General features: G+C 41.6%; 2 protein-coding genes across 2 annotated transcripts in view; one reads left to right on the plus strand and one right to left on the minus strand.

Annotated features, from left to right (window-relative positions):
• Positions 1-3,625: 3,625 nt before the first annotated feature.
• mRpL24 (mitochondrial ribosomal protein L24) lies at positions 3,626-9,644 on the minus strand. The gene is made up of 5 exons (XM_037412188.2): positions 9,267-9,644; positions 8,842-8,937; positions 8,569-8,669; positions 7,035-7,171; positions 3,626-3,802 (listed from the first exon to the last, which is right to left on the minus strand). The coding sequence occupies exons 1-5, from the start codon at positions 9,537-9,539 to the stop codon at positions 3,666-3,668; spliced, it is 744 nt and encodes a 247-aa protein (XP_037268085.2). The 5' UTR covers positions 9,540-9,644; the 3' UTR covers positions 3,626-3,665.
• Positions 9,645-9,838: 194 nt separating this feature from the next.
• Positions 9,839-14,398, plus strand: part of Idh3a (isocitrate dehydrogenase [NAD] subunit alpha, mitochondrial) — a 29,696-nt gene continuing 25,136 nt past the window's right edge. Inside the window, exons 1-4 of the mRNA XM_037412186.2 lie at positions 9,839-9,984; positions 11,134-11,277; positions 12,857-13,029; positions 13,799-13,928. Of these exons, the coding sequence (XP_037268083.2) occupies positions 9,958-9,984; positions 11,134-11,277; positions 12,857-13,029; positions 13,799-13,928 (474 nt within the window). The 5' untranslated portion in view covers positions 9,839-9,957. The remainder of the gene's footprint in view (positions 9,985-11,133; positions 11,278-12,856; positions 13,030-13,798; positions 13,929-14,398) is intronic.

Consider the following 14,398-nt stretch of genomic DNA (forward strand, 5'->3'; position numbering starts at 1 on the left):
AAGTGGAGCCAGAAGTTAACAGAGCTGTGCTCTCAACATCCAAGTGTGCCGATGCGTGTTACAATTTAATTAAGAAAAGAAAATCTTGTTTCCGCTGAAAGATGCCGATTATCACCTCAGTGCATTCAACATCTTAGATGGGCTTGTGCAAATAGTAAATTTTAGGTCTCCAGCAAATTCAAAGTGAATAGTGATTTGGTTCAAATAGTTTTGAATAAAATTGAAATGGTATATATCACATAATATACAGAAAAATGAGCATATTTATTGTGATGCAATTAACCTGCACAATATTTTTTTTTTTAATTGGAGCAAGAAATGTACAAATGTCATTCTTTTTGGTTTAAAGAAAGTGGAAGCAACTTTCAATAGCAGAAGAATTTGACTTTTAATAGAATACAAGTGAAAACCTGCAAAATAAGTTACGTTTTAATATTTACTATACTTAGAGCACACGAGCTGGCATAACAAGCTTTTCAACTTGAAGGTAAATTAATGTGAGGGTAGCATGTTCATTTAATCTTGAAAGGGGCTCCATGGCAGGATTTTTTCTGGATAGATATACTCGTGGCATAGCAACCCTCTGCTACAGTGTAACTAGCTTTACAGGGAGGCCACATGCGGACTAATACACATCTATTCGTTCATTTCGAGAACTTACGAATTTCCAATAACTTAAATTTGAATCGAGGCGAGTTTGAATATTCGAAGCACTTGAATACTTGCACAAGCCTATTCTTAGCACATCTCGTCTGCTTTTCGCTTCAGCAGTCTTTTGTGATTCCCTTCCTCATATCACTGCACGATTGCAATGCAAACACAAACCAAATGTTGTGTCACAATGTTAAAACTGTTTGTAATGCAGCATTCAGTGCTCAAGGTATATTTCACAAAAACTTTTGTAATTCAGCACTCTCAAAAGGACCTCTCCCAGTTGAGCACAAGTGTCCATCCCCACTGGCGTTGTCGCGCACATTCATGGCTTTGGGTGAATGTTTCGTGGCATTGTTGTCAACACGTGTTTTTCGATGTACAAACCACACCAGTGTACAACCAATAAACATTTTGCACGTCTAACCACTGTCTTTTTTTTTTCACTGTAAAACATATTTCTGCCTTAACAAAATTTTTAAAATTGATATTGTATGAATAATAGCAGCATTATAATACCAGACTGCTTGAAGAAACGGACACTGCATACAGTGGAGAACAAGACACATGAATTAATAAGTTTAAATATTCCTAATTTCCTCCCCACCTATTCCCACACAGCAGCCGAGAGCCATGCTTTCTACAAAATAAAGGTTCAATTTAAATATTTCCACATGCAGTTGGTAATTTGTTATTTTAGGGTGAATATTGCACTTTAAATATTTTAATGAGTTTTCAAGGCATGAAGTTTGAAGTTAATGTTAACAAACATGCAGCAAAATGCTTACTCAGGCCAATGGTGCAACTCTATTTTTTCTACATGTATATGTAGTGAAATGTCTCAATAAATGCTAAGGCCTTCCCCGAATAACGTTCTCCTTACTGTGTTATCCACCTCAACATCATAAGTAGTAGAATTGTGCTATTCTGTTACAGGTGAATTCAAAGATTTATGCAAGTTAAAAAACACCTTACTAAAAATGTTTTGTGTGTATAGTTCTAAAACATACTATGCAAATTTTGCCAATATATGTTCATTAAAAAAAAGGTGTGCTGGCATAAATATTGCTACAATTCAGAATTAATTAACTTTATTTAAAGTCCGGCAGTTGCGTTCAGGGAAAAGGAGATTAACCCCCGTCCCTTCCCACCCTCCATCGATGAAGATGGCGGTGACACTCAGAAGCGATATTTTTTCTAGGATATACAAGAGAAGCAGACTAAATGTAGCTGATGCGACATTGGAAGGAATACAGACCTTTGAACATCTACGCATAAACTCAGTCACGGTAGTGCACAATTAAAAGAAAAAAATGTTTAAATGCACCAACAAAAAAACAGCAAGTATTTCGTTAAACTGTCTGGGCCAAGGTCACCAGGAAACCATTTTGAAAAATATTTTTGTACATTTCCAGGTACATCAGTAGTAACTGATGAAGGTTCGTGCCAAACACCTTAGCAGATGTTTGGCAATAACCGAGTATTACAGAGTGTAGAGATTCATCTTCTCATAAAGTGGATGGGTCTTGACAGGCTTCCCACAAATGCTGGACCCATTTTAACATAGTTCTTTCCTCAATGCCTTTTTGCCGGCTTTTTACACCGTTTGACCAATTCATGCGCTGTTTGTGTCAATTTTCATTACAAACTTTATAGTGGTCTTTGCTCATTTGCATTTCGACAAAGACTAAAGATAACTTGCCCAAGGAGTGTGCAAATAAAATTCTGCTTTGCTATACAGAGTCAACACAGAAGCAGCCAGTACCAGATGCAAAGTGGATGCTTCCAAGTGGAGAAAACAGTGCAACTATTCTACCAACTCGGGGCATACGTCCTATGCCATCGAAACAAGGCTGAAACGTTGACAAAGATAAATAAATGTAGAACAGCAATATTAAAGCAAAGAAACATAAGAGGCAATTCAAAAGATAAAAAGCAGGAAAACTTGGGGGACCCCTAAACTTCGCCTTTAATAGTTGAACACGATAGTGAAATCCGGCCCCTAGTGCACTCTTCAACCACTAAGTGCATACTTATTCATATGTTTTGTTATATACACACACACACACGCACACAGTAGATTGGACCAGCACGCGCTATTATCGCCGAATGGGCTCGTTTTCGTCGTGACACCTGTCGAACAATATGCGTTAAAGGGGCCCTGAAACACTTTTTTAAGTAACCATGGAATGAATTCACTAGAAGAGCTTATTGCCTCACGAATTCAACGCCGCAAAAATTTTAAGAATCTGTCCAGTGCGAGTGGAGTTACAAAGGTTTGTCGCAAGCTGCAATTGCATTATCTCTTCTCTCATCTCGACAAAAGCGCTGGAAGCTAAGCAGGGAGGGGTGGCAGGGCAAAGAAACTACCGCCCCTCGTGACCTTGAGCACTTTTTTTTTCTTCGAATGTGTGGCTTTTTCAATGTGATCGCGCGCGCATGCGTAGACAAGTGGTGGCCTTTCTCGGCTATCTCGGTAACTTGATTTTTCGGTCACAGACGCACAGACGATTTTTCGCTCACAACCAACAGGGCAGACGCCGGCGGCACGTTTTCTGCAACACGAGCTATTTAACACTATCGCATTAAAACTAAGTCAGTTTTGCACCAGAGGTGTTGAACTTGAAGGAAGTGCGGAGCCGTCTTTGTGTCTGTTTTCCTTTTCCTCACTTCCCTTTGCCAGCTCCTTTGTATACACATGCCATGTTAGGCTCTGCCAGTGTTCTTGGATAGCCGAGTGGATGCGAGAACACAGTGGTTCCGTACTCGTACTCGTGCTCTGGTTGTGGAGCAGAAGGGGAAGAACAAGACGGGGAGGAACAAGACGGATAGTGATGATGATAGTTTTCTGTTCTCGGCTTATGAAGGAAGGCCGGCATAAAACAGCTCTGCTGTTACAATATAGCTATAATAACAGGTCAGTTGTAAGTTTAGCAGTACCGGAAAAAGCACTGTCACATGACAGTGGCCACACTGATGTTAAAACATAACTTTATTCACACTTGCCATACTGTCTAATACCAATACGTTTTAGCGGGAATTCTGTCTTCCTTGATGCCAAGTTCCTTCATTATCTCTTGTTCAAATGTCATCAGTTTTGGAACAAAGGTAATCTTTTCAAGCTCCTTTGCCCTGGTGTCTTTCGGTTGCTCTGAAAAAAAAAAAAAACATTACTGGTCTGAAAAAGATTTCACAGTGAGGAACAATGCTATCGAAATATTGATCTCATAAAAGGGCTTAAGACTCTAAGACAATACTAAGGCTATGAGAGTAGCCAATTCTAAGCAGGTGAATGTTTCTGTACACATTTGGATTACGCTGCTGCAGTGTATCAAACATGCAGCCACGACCCTTTGCAGAAAGCTCATAATATCTACTGCAGCAGGTAAATTCGTGCAGTAAATGGCAATTAAAGTACAGTGCATAATGATATCCAAATTCCAAAGAAATACCATCATTAGAGCTGATTATTGTTATAAGCGGGTAGAGGAAAAAAAAGCAAAAGAGATCCAAACATTTTATTTGAATGCAAGTAAAGTAATGCAACTATGCACTTGTTTGCCATAAATCCATAGGGCTGTCAGCTTTGATTGCTTCCTGCGAAGCTGGTGTGCATCTTTCTCAAGAGCATCTAGTTCTCCACATAGCTGAACAGGGGTCTTTCACAAAAACTAAGTCCCGAAGGAACTGTATCATCCATTAGGCCTCCTGCAATGACAGTACCTAGGTAGGATGCTCAATTAGAGGCAGTTATGATAAAGTCAGTCAAAGCATGGTGTACACAACAGGCGAGCAAGCGAGCGTGCGGTGCGAGGCAACGTTGGGGCTATCGGGTGTGCGGAAGAGGCCGAAGCCGCGTATCCGTGAGGGCAGTTCAGAGGGAAAGCTCCTCCTCCTCTAGTAAAAGACACAGTCGACTTGTTTTCTGAGAGAGTGGGCGTGATGCGAGGTGCATCGTGGCGCAAGCCGTTTACACGGAGAGCCATTTTCGGTGCATGCTATAGCCGGATTCAATTACCATATTTTATATCGTGACACTAAAGTATCATAACAAGTAGTTTATTTTATCATGGAAAGCAATCAAATGCGGACGGTGCTATCATTGTTCATGGGTATATTCAATATATTGTTATAAACAGTATCGTTATACGTGGACTTGACTGTATTAAAGGGTCCCTGAAGCGGTTTTTTCACATCCTGTTTTTGATTATAAGACTACTGGAGCAAATCATTGGCACCAGAGTTCACTCGAAACACCCATTATTAACGGAGCTATGAGTACTAAAAGAAAATACCTTCCTTCCTCCTCCGATCCGCTTTCACCTTTAACTGCCCTAAACTCTTCCTTCGAGCGCTCAGGGCTAAGCTCAGCCTTCACGGCTCCTGCGTCACGATGTGGCGTGAGACCGCATATGCGTAAACCCCGCTGCTGATCTGATATCGGCAGTCCATGCTGCGCGTTCCACAGCCAATCAAATCAGCTGGAAACGATGACGTCAGTGGGGCAGAGCGTGTCGCTTGGTGTATGGGCGGTTGAAAACGCGTTTGGCCGAGTCGCAGCAATCGGGAGCAACTCACAGCATTAAAAGTTGTAATAAATTACACAGTTTAAGCAGAGGGCTCAAATCGGTCAACAAATTATCCTTGGGACTTAGTCTACTGGCCCAATGTGTTTTTAAAAAAATTGTCAAACCGTTTCAGGGTCCCTTTAAAGATATGCCCCAGAGTTATACTTCTTTTAAAAAAAAAGTTGATTGATTGATTTGTGGGGTTTAACGTCCCAAAACCACCATTTGATTATGAGAGACGCCGTAGTGGAGGGCTCCAGAAATTTTGACCACCTGGGGTTCTTTAACGTGCACCCAAATCTGAGAACACGGGCCTACAACATTTCCGCCTCCATCGGAAATGCAGCCGCCACAGCCGGGATTTGATCCCGCGACCTGCGGGTCAGCAGCCGAGTACCTTAGCCACTAGACCACCGTGGCGGGGCTTTAAAAAAAAAAAAAAGTTATGATGCAGAATGATTACTTGATTCCTGAATGACATGAAGTATAATCTAATGACTGGAACCCCGAAAGACCAGGAAAATATGTCTACACATAACAGATAATATATATAGGCCTTTTCAAGGGACAGAAAGAATGCTTCCATGTTGGGTTGCGCAAGGGAGCACGAAGACTAATCTCGCAGCCTCATGGGGGGGTCATCCCTACTTAGAGCAGCTCGGATGGGATTATGATAGCGTCCAGGAAGCCATTCGTGAAAAGGCCTATAAGGGGCGTGGCAGTGAAACAAGCATCTAAATGAGAAAAAGTTGTTCGTTCACTTTAAGCAATTTTCCATGTATAGAAATTTTTCCATGAAGTGCCTTTCACAATTACTTAATGCACAGCCGTGGTGATCCAGCCAGTTTCTGATTTGGAGCAGTTTTTGGGGCAGAAAAAAAGTTTATTTGGAGCAGATCTGTAGCAGAAATAACTATTTAGGAGCTGCTTTGGAGCTGGACAAGTTTGTTTTGGTTCAGGAAAAGGATGGAGTCTGAGATCATTTGTTGTAGTAAAACAGTAAGGCCAAAACTTTTTAGTTCCCATTCTCATCAATGTCATTCAATCTATGCACAAACATCACCAATGCCATTAGTAATGTTGGTGAGCCTGAGGTGTGGAATCAGGAAAACCCACTTTCAAAACTGAATTCTATCCTTGGTTTGTCCCCCAGCATGAAGAATGAAACTACATCACGCCAGGACATGCACATAAAAGCAACATCTGATCATCAACCTGTGACTGCTTGTTCAGTCTGTGGATAAATAATGTTTCTACGTGGCTTCAGTGTCTCAAAAAATCTTTGTGAACAAGATATAGAGCACTTGAAAATATGCTCAAACAAGAATATGCTGTGGATGAGATGTTTTCAATGCTGAGACAATAATTTTGCTTGGAAAGTTGAGTAGCAGACAGGTGAGCAGACAAAGAAATGCGTTAGCAGCGAACAATTGCCAAAAACAAACTTGCACATGCCACACTAATTATTAGAATGAAAAACTATTGTAATTGGAGTGGGCAGATGTTCACAATTGGAAAGTGCCATGTGCATGTCTTGAAGAATGATAAAAAAAGGCCCCATACAGAGCCTTCTTAAAAAACTTTACTTCATATCACACCGACAAATTTAGTACCACTTTCAGCAAGTCGACCATACAGAAGATGTCACTAAAGATTCAATATCAAAACACTCAAGTTATGCTAATGACAAAGTACCAATAACTAAAACTGACATGCACTTTCCAATCATCTCAAACTGGGTAATTATCTGCTAGATCAGTAATTTGGGTATAAATGCAATGGCTTTGTGATGGCGACGTCTTAAAATTTACTTACCAGCATAAGCACTCTTGGACTTATAATCATATGTTTCTTCAGCCATCAGGGGAATGGGTATGATTCGGCCAGAACGTACAGATACCCTGACCTTTTCACCATCTTCTGTGTATCGCCATTCAACCTTTGTTGGCTTGCTGAAGTAGAAAAGTAAGAAGACAAGAACATACTTTCTTGAGTCGCATAAGATTTTGGCAAAAGGTAATGTGAAGTCGCTATACCTATGTCGCATCTGTGAAGGTCAATATCATCCAGCTCCTATTTAAACAGCAGGTAGCAGACACTTCACATAAAGTGATTCCATAAACTCTTGTTTTCACAAACCTTGCATGTATCATCATGCATACCATGCCAGTGAGCTGCTTATCTGCTATACTCCTTGAAGCAAATCAGTAAAGAGAGGATTAGATTCACTTTCACAGTGCTAGGCCTTTGTCAGCATTGCAGCCTCAATTATATGGCTGAAAACAATGTAACCAAAAGAATTGGGCGTGTTGGTGCCACATGATTATCAGTGCGAATCAGTGCAACCGACAGGAGGAGACAAAAGAAAGGTCACAGAGCACTGAACTTCCAACAATTTATTTCTTTGGAAAGCCATTGCTTTTATACAGATATGAAGGGTGGCTCTCCGCTTACCATAGCACACGTGGGTGTAGACCAAAACACTCATATTATAGCATTTTCACAAAATGCAGATATCGCACCACATGCCAAACTATTTGGGCAGGAAATATTTTTTTCTTTAAAAGATGATGTTCTGTGCATGGCTGTTGCAGCAGTGTGTAACTGTATAAAAGCGAAGGCTTTCCAAAGAAAGAAGTTGTTGGGAGTTCAGCACTTTGTGTGCTTTCTTCTGTCCTCCTCCAGTCAGTTGCTCCAATTTGTACTCATAATTATGTAAACATGCTAACATACCTTTAGATACTGACAGAACAAGTTAGCAAAGAGAAATTGTCACAGAATAGGACTGATGTCACTGAAAGTTGGATGCTCCACAATTTATAGGCAACACACTGATGCAACAAACATAAGAGTTAAACTTGGATACTGGAAGACAACAGAAAGTTTGAAGTACAGAGAGAGTCGCATAACACGCCGAGTTGGCCTTAGCAAGATGAGGGCGTCGACTAGCATGATATATTTTTTTAAAATGATAATTACAGAAAGCAGCAGCAAATATGAGAATGCCGAAAAAAATTAGTGCACCTTCCACAAAGTCGTGCAAGGTTGGATCACAGCGGAATTGGTGGGCATGTTTCGGCTTCTTAATTAACCACGTGTACAAAATGCTTTGGCGGTCATTGAGAATGTGTCAGTTCAATGATGATGATAATTGTCTATGTATGACACACAGCAAGCTTCGACCACAACAGTTATGCCGTAAAAGCACACACAAATACTATGCAAAGTGCTGCGAGTGTGGCTTGCTTCGTTTGCTTCTTCAGCGTCCTCATATTTTGCATTGTTTAAATAATAGAAATATGTCCCTCTTATACAGTGGACCCAGCCTGCTTGACAAATAAACACTCACTTATCTGTAGGATCCACCAATGCAACTTGGCATGTGACAAGCAGAGGCATCTCAGTCTTCAGGGCTTGCATATTCTTACCGATGCCAACAGTTTTGAACTCCTGAAAAAAAAAAAAACATGAAAGGGAATACAATGTAATGCCCCGTACATTTTGATAGCATGCCATCGCTTCTCCAGAACTTATGTTGATACTCCAACATCTAATCGCAACTAGGTCGAACAAGTGCAGACGGAAAGTACTACGTCTTCCAGGTCACTGAGGTTGTACTTACGCAGTTCAGCCCTTCCACACAAACCCAGTTTCGTTCCTTGACGATGTAGTTCACAATTCCTTGTTTTCCCTTGTCCTTTCCAACAAGGATTTCAACCTGTGCAAAATAAAGAAGAAACGCCATGGAGCACCACTAAACTATACCTGTTAACCCAAACTCCACATTAAAAGCACATCTGTTCCGAGGTGCAGCTATTGGGCAAGATCGCAATCTGAAAAATAAAGCATAGAAACTGCTAGTTGCGGACGCCCCCACAAACGATAAAATCACCAGTCCTCCTATTCTTCCATCCATGCAACCCACCGAAATAAGTTTGTTGCAATACCATGAAGGAAGTCGACGTTACTGCAATGAATAACTGAAACTACAACGCGATCATCGACAAGCGACGACGCAAAGTTGATAAATTTTCAGAAGTGACGCACCCGATCGCCTCTAAAAACAGTCCACACGATAGGCTCGACATAGACGTGTTTGCTGGGGACCCCAGGCATGTTTTCCTTCCAGAAGTCCGCCTGCCAGGGACGTGACAATCCGAAGTAGTACTTCTTGCGCTGGATCACAGCACGACGGTACTGCGGTCCCTTGGGTGTTCGCCACTCCACTTGAGCCATCACTCGCTTCACGTACGATTCCGGGAAATTTGCATAGTCCTTCGGTAGCTTAGATGCCTTCAGAAGAATTGACGTCAGCCGCATTTCTACAGGTAATTCCGAATTTTCAGAAGGATAAATGAAAATGCAGGCGCTTCATGCGGCGAGCAAAGCAACCTTATCCATGCTTGTTTCAGTGTTGCTGAACCAGCTATGAAAAATGACTGCTATTCGGCTAAGGACATCTAAACAATCCAAACAGGCCTCACAAGTTACAAAATAACAGCAGGCCAATTAAATATGTTACAAATAAGTGAATTCAATAAAGCAGTGCTACTGATGTTGGTTTCATTCACTGCATTGCGTTGTAAAATAAATTGGTTTAAATGTGCAATGGCGTTGAAATGTGTGTAGCTTGTAGTTACTTTTGTAGCCAAGCAAAAGCGCGAAGTAAAACGGCAGGGGACGGCAAGTTTCTTTTTTAACTCGTGCTCTTGCAGTTCGGGAGCTTTCGCCGCTAAAGATGCCCGGTGTGTTAAGAAATGTCTCGGTGAGTACCTTTTGGCTGCTTACACTCGCTGTCTTTACGACGCCTAACGCCGAGTTGCATTTAATGCAGCCGTGACGACTTTTAACTCACAAATAAAACTATCCTAGCGCCTTCTCTCGAACCGGCTGACCTTATGGTGACTTTGTGACTTTTCTATGACATTTGTCCGCAATTTTTGCTCCCTGGACATGTTTTCTCGTGGTAAATAGAATCGAAACGCTTATAGTTGCTCATCACTTGTTATATGCGCTCTGTTGCGTAAATGGAGCCCCACATACTTGTGCCGATCATGTTACCGCGGAGTGATGGACGCGCACTAGTCATTCACGATTTTGTGATTAACCCCGCCCCAAGGTCAGCGGCCTTGGCTGCTTGACTGTTGCCTCGAACTTTATGTGACCTCATGAGACAACAAGCGGCGCTCAGGTAATTACGTTCCGACCTACGTAATCGGGATGACTTCAACCACCGTTGCGTCGGCTGGCGGTGATGATGAGATATGCGCGCTTCGCTGAAATAACTTCGCCTGAACTGCTGCGTTAGGGAAGGGCGTATTTTGCGAGCGATCGTGACGAGTAGGTCATACATCTGGCACGCCATGCCAGAGCGAAAACGAACCAGTTGTTCTTGCTCACTAAATTGTTTTGTCGTTAGTTTTTTTTTCTTTTTTCAGAGGTTATAGTTTACTGTAGCACCGATCAGTAGTGGCGAGCGTGGTTAATCTATCAGAAAATATACTTTTATCACCTGTGTGCCTGATAAAGGAAAATGTTTCCGTTGAGTACCTTCCATTCCCGAATATGTAATAGAGAAAAGCAATACCTCTCATTGGCAGCTAGTAGATGTATTAGTAATTGCTGACGGCAGATTATTAAAATGCAGAATTTCTGAGAATGGTGATAAAGATCTGGCTTTGAGACGGATGAATTGGAAAGCAAATTAATGTGACAAAAAGGGACCTCAACTTCATGGTAGTGATCAAGCACAACATGACGAACAAGATGGCTCGCTGAGTTTATTTTTCATGTGTGAATAATGAAAAAAAAAAGTCTTGTTGAATAACAGTAAACATCATGTGTAATCAAAAAGACATGCTGTGATGTTGAAATGGAATACCTTACTATTGTTATGTTTTTTCACTCATTGCAGAAGACCTTGCTTCAGCGTACTCTTGGAGCAGCATCTGCAAAGCGGCATGCATCCACTGAAATTCGCACGGTGACACTTATTCCTGGAGACGGAATTGGTCCTGAAATCTCCAGTGCAGTACAAGATATATTCAAAACAGCCGGAGTAAGTATTCAAATCTGAGCTGCTTCATCTTGTGTATAGAACGGAATTCAATGTAACACCACTCAAATCCTGCTAACTCTTCAGTGTAAGATTATGTTCACACGGTAGATCATGTTCACTGCAGCAGTGGCTACATGGTTCGAGTGTCTGCTTCCAATGCTGAAGGTACTGCATTCGATTCCCAATGTCGACTGGAAATTCACCTGTTTTTTTCCAATGGGTAGAGGAGTACACCGTCCTGGCGCTCGGTTGTTTCTCGGTACTCATCTCGAAGGGGAGCCGCACAAGGTTCTGCGAAGGACCCTGGGCATACCTTAACCTACCACTGCCTTGGTGAAATAATTGAGCATCCGCTGCTGTGGGAGGCAGAGAATTGCTGCCAGCAGGCACCTACTGGTTACAGACACGAATGAAGTTAATAGTTGCTCGGGAGGGCACCCACCCCATGGGAAATTGGTGGTCTGGGACTGCCAGACCTAAAATTAAGGTCACCCTCTTTTTTTTTTTTTTTTCTAATCATTTAAACTCATTCTTGGTCCACTCTGTCTAGAAAACACCCCGGCTTTTTGCATCATCTGATTTTGGAGGTGCTCCTTACTTGGTGTCCTGCAAAAGCTGATAGCTCTTTTAATTTGTGCAAATAATTTTGTAGGCTGAGAGAGAGGGGGGGGGGGGGGGCTCCTTGTAGGTAGCATTGTGGGCAGTTTCATCTAACTAATGAACTCGGCTTCCGATGCTACACAAAATTTGTTAGTAGTTGTCAGTAAAAACCGCCCAGCAACACTTGGCTGGGCAGTTTTTATTTATTTCATTCACCCATTGCAGCAGATGAGTGTTATGGCAAGAGGGCAATTTGAAAATAACAATAACTGTATTCGCAAAACAAAATATATGTGTACATACATGAATCGGGCACAAAAAATATGAGCTACTTGCAGATCAAAGCATATGGAAAATAAAAATAGCAAGACATGGGCACGAAAAAAATCTTGTGGTAACTTACCCACCACAGTAGTTGAGTGATTATATGGTGCTCGGCAGCTGGTCTAAAGGCCACGGGATCGAATCCTGGTCATGGCAGTTGCATTCCGGAGGAGGTGAAATGCTGGAGGCCCGTGTGCTTTGATTTAGGTGGACGCTGAAGAACCCCAGGTGGTCGAAATTTCTCAAATATTCCACTATGGCATCTGTCATAATCATGTCATGGTTCTGGCATGGTTCTGGCAAGAATTAATAATTTATGATAGCAGGCAAAATCACCTAAAGGGAGGGGGAAGAGAGTGTTATATAGCTCCGCAAGCTTTGTAATGCGAACCGAATGGCAACTTGAAGAATGTCTTACAATGAGGTATATCCTTAGGAAGTACATGTAGTGCATGGAAGTATGCAGAACGATCAATAGCGGAGCACATCGGTATGGAAGTTCATCTCAAGGACGTTAAACTCGGGAATACATGACATGGAGGCAAAGCGAAGGGGGAAGTTGTACTAGTTCTTTTTTTTTATTCCCGTAAGAGCAGAGTGAACTGCCACTTCAGTTACTCGTCGAAAAGGAGTAACAATTCGCTTGTACTCTCAGGTGCCAATCCAATGGGAAACTGTGGACGTCACACCAGTGAAGGGGCCGGATGGAAAGTTTGGCATCCCACAGAAAGCCATTGACTCTGTGAACAAGAACAAGATTGGCCTCAAAGGTCCTCTGATGACACCTATTGGCAAAGGCCATCGCTCTCTCAACCTCGCACTGAGACAGTAAGTGTGGTCTATTTTACCTTTGTATTTTGTTGTTTTTTATAATTGTGTACTTCACAGTTGCTTCTTTGTGCTTCTTTCAAATCATTTGTATGAGCATACTCCCTATATAATTGACTGTAATAAAGCCATGCAGTTGACGGATTATCATGTGAAAGACCCTCTTTCCTGGCCCCTACTGGCCACTGCAACTCGCCAGGTCTAAGGAAAGGCTACTGCCAGCATTGTTGAAGTTCTATCTGAATGGGCGCTAAATAATGCGAAGTTCTTGCAAGTTAGTCAATTATGCTTCTGGAATAGCTAAACAGCATCTAATAAGGTTACTAAATTGTCGTTATAAATGAAGAAATAAGAGCTACATGCACTTTTAGAGGAAGCAAGTGCGAGTTTCATAACTTTTTTTTTCCCACACTGCCCAAGTGCAAGAAAACTATAAAACCTTTGTTCTTAGGTGAAAGATGCAGACTACTACACCTATGGAAGGAGCGATGCACATACAGGACACCACTTTCAACTAAATTTCTCTAGAGAAACAGATTCTCTGTGTACGCACGGTAGTGTTGCAATTCGTCTGTGCATAGCTGCATCTTATTTTGTCCCATTTTTTTTAAACACTACATTTCTGTAAACGTGACCAGACTCTGAGCTTTGAAACATAACAACATAGCTGAAAAGACTGGCCAAATTGTGTTAATATTTAGTTTGCTCCTGTTATTTTCATTTCTTTTGTTATGCCTCATGGTTTTATGCTATGTTCACACCTTTTCAGGGCATTTAGTCTTTATGCTAATGTGAGACCATGCCGTTCACTGGAGGGCTTTGAAACACCATACAAGGATGTGGATGTTGTAACGATCCGTGAAAACACAGAGGGAGAATACAGTGGCATTGAACATGAGGTGAGTTTTCTTTGTACAATCCCCTCAGCCTCTTATTTCATGGGTTACAGTGTAGAAAATTGGGGAGCAGACATTGAATATAGGTACTTTTATTTGCTTATCCCATGAGAAAGGTACAACGCTGGAAATTCGTTTAGTGCAAAAGCAACATTGTGTAAAACATATCTAGTTCACTGTGACTTATTCAGACATACTCTTTATGATACGGCACATGAAAGGAATCCATCTTGAATGCATCAGATACGGTACATACACAACGAAAACCAAAAACAAGAAAGCCTTACTTCTAAGAAATTTTAACCCTGCTTATCACCATGAAATTACGGGCAGGAGAATCGGCATATCATTGTGAAGCAACCACAATTCACTCAAATGCCTACCTCCTGTTATACCCTTTGAAACGAATATCCCACGCTTTTTTTTAATCGAGTGTTTCCTCTTGACTTGCCCAATTCAGCATGCCCACCTTC

This window comes from Rhipicephalus microplus, chromosome 1, assembly GCF_043290135.1.
Source record: "Rhipicephalus microplus isolate Deutch F79 chromosome 1, USDA_Rmic, whole genome shotgun sequence".
Taxonomy (NCBI): Eukaryota; Metazoa; Arthropoda; class Arachnida; order Ixodida; family Ixodidae; genus Rhipicephalus; species Rhipicephalus microplus.

Excerpts from the sequence above, each read along its gene's own strand:
- mRpL24 (XM_037412188.2), bottom strand. The coding sequence starts at position 9,539 with ATGCGGCTGACGTCAATTCTTCTGAAGGCATCTAAGCTACCGAAGGAC. Across the intron at positions 8,938-9,266 it reads CTGTTTTTAGAGGCGATCGG|GTTGAAATCCTTGTTGGAAA; the intron begins GTGCGTCACTTC and ends TATTTTGCACAG. Across the intron at positions 8,670-8,841 it reads GTGTGGAAGGGCTGAACTGC|GAGTTCAAAACTGTTGGCAT; the intron begins GTAAGTACAACC and ends TTTTTTTTTCAG.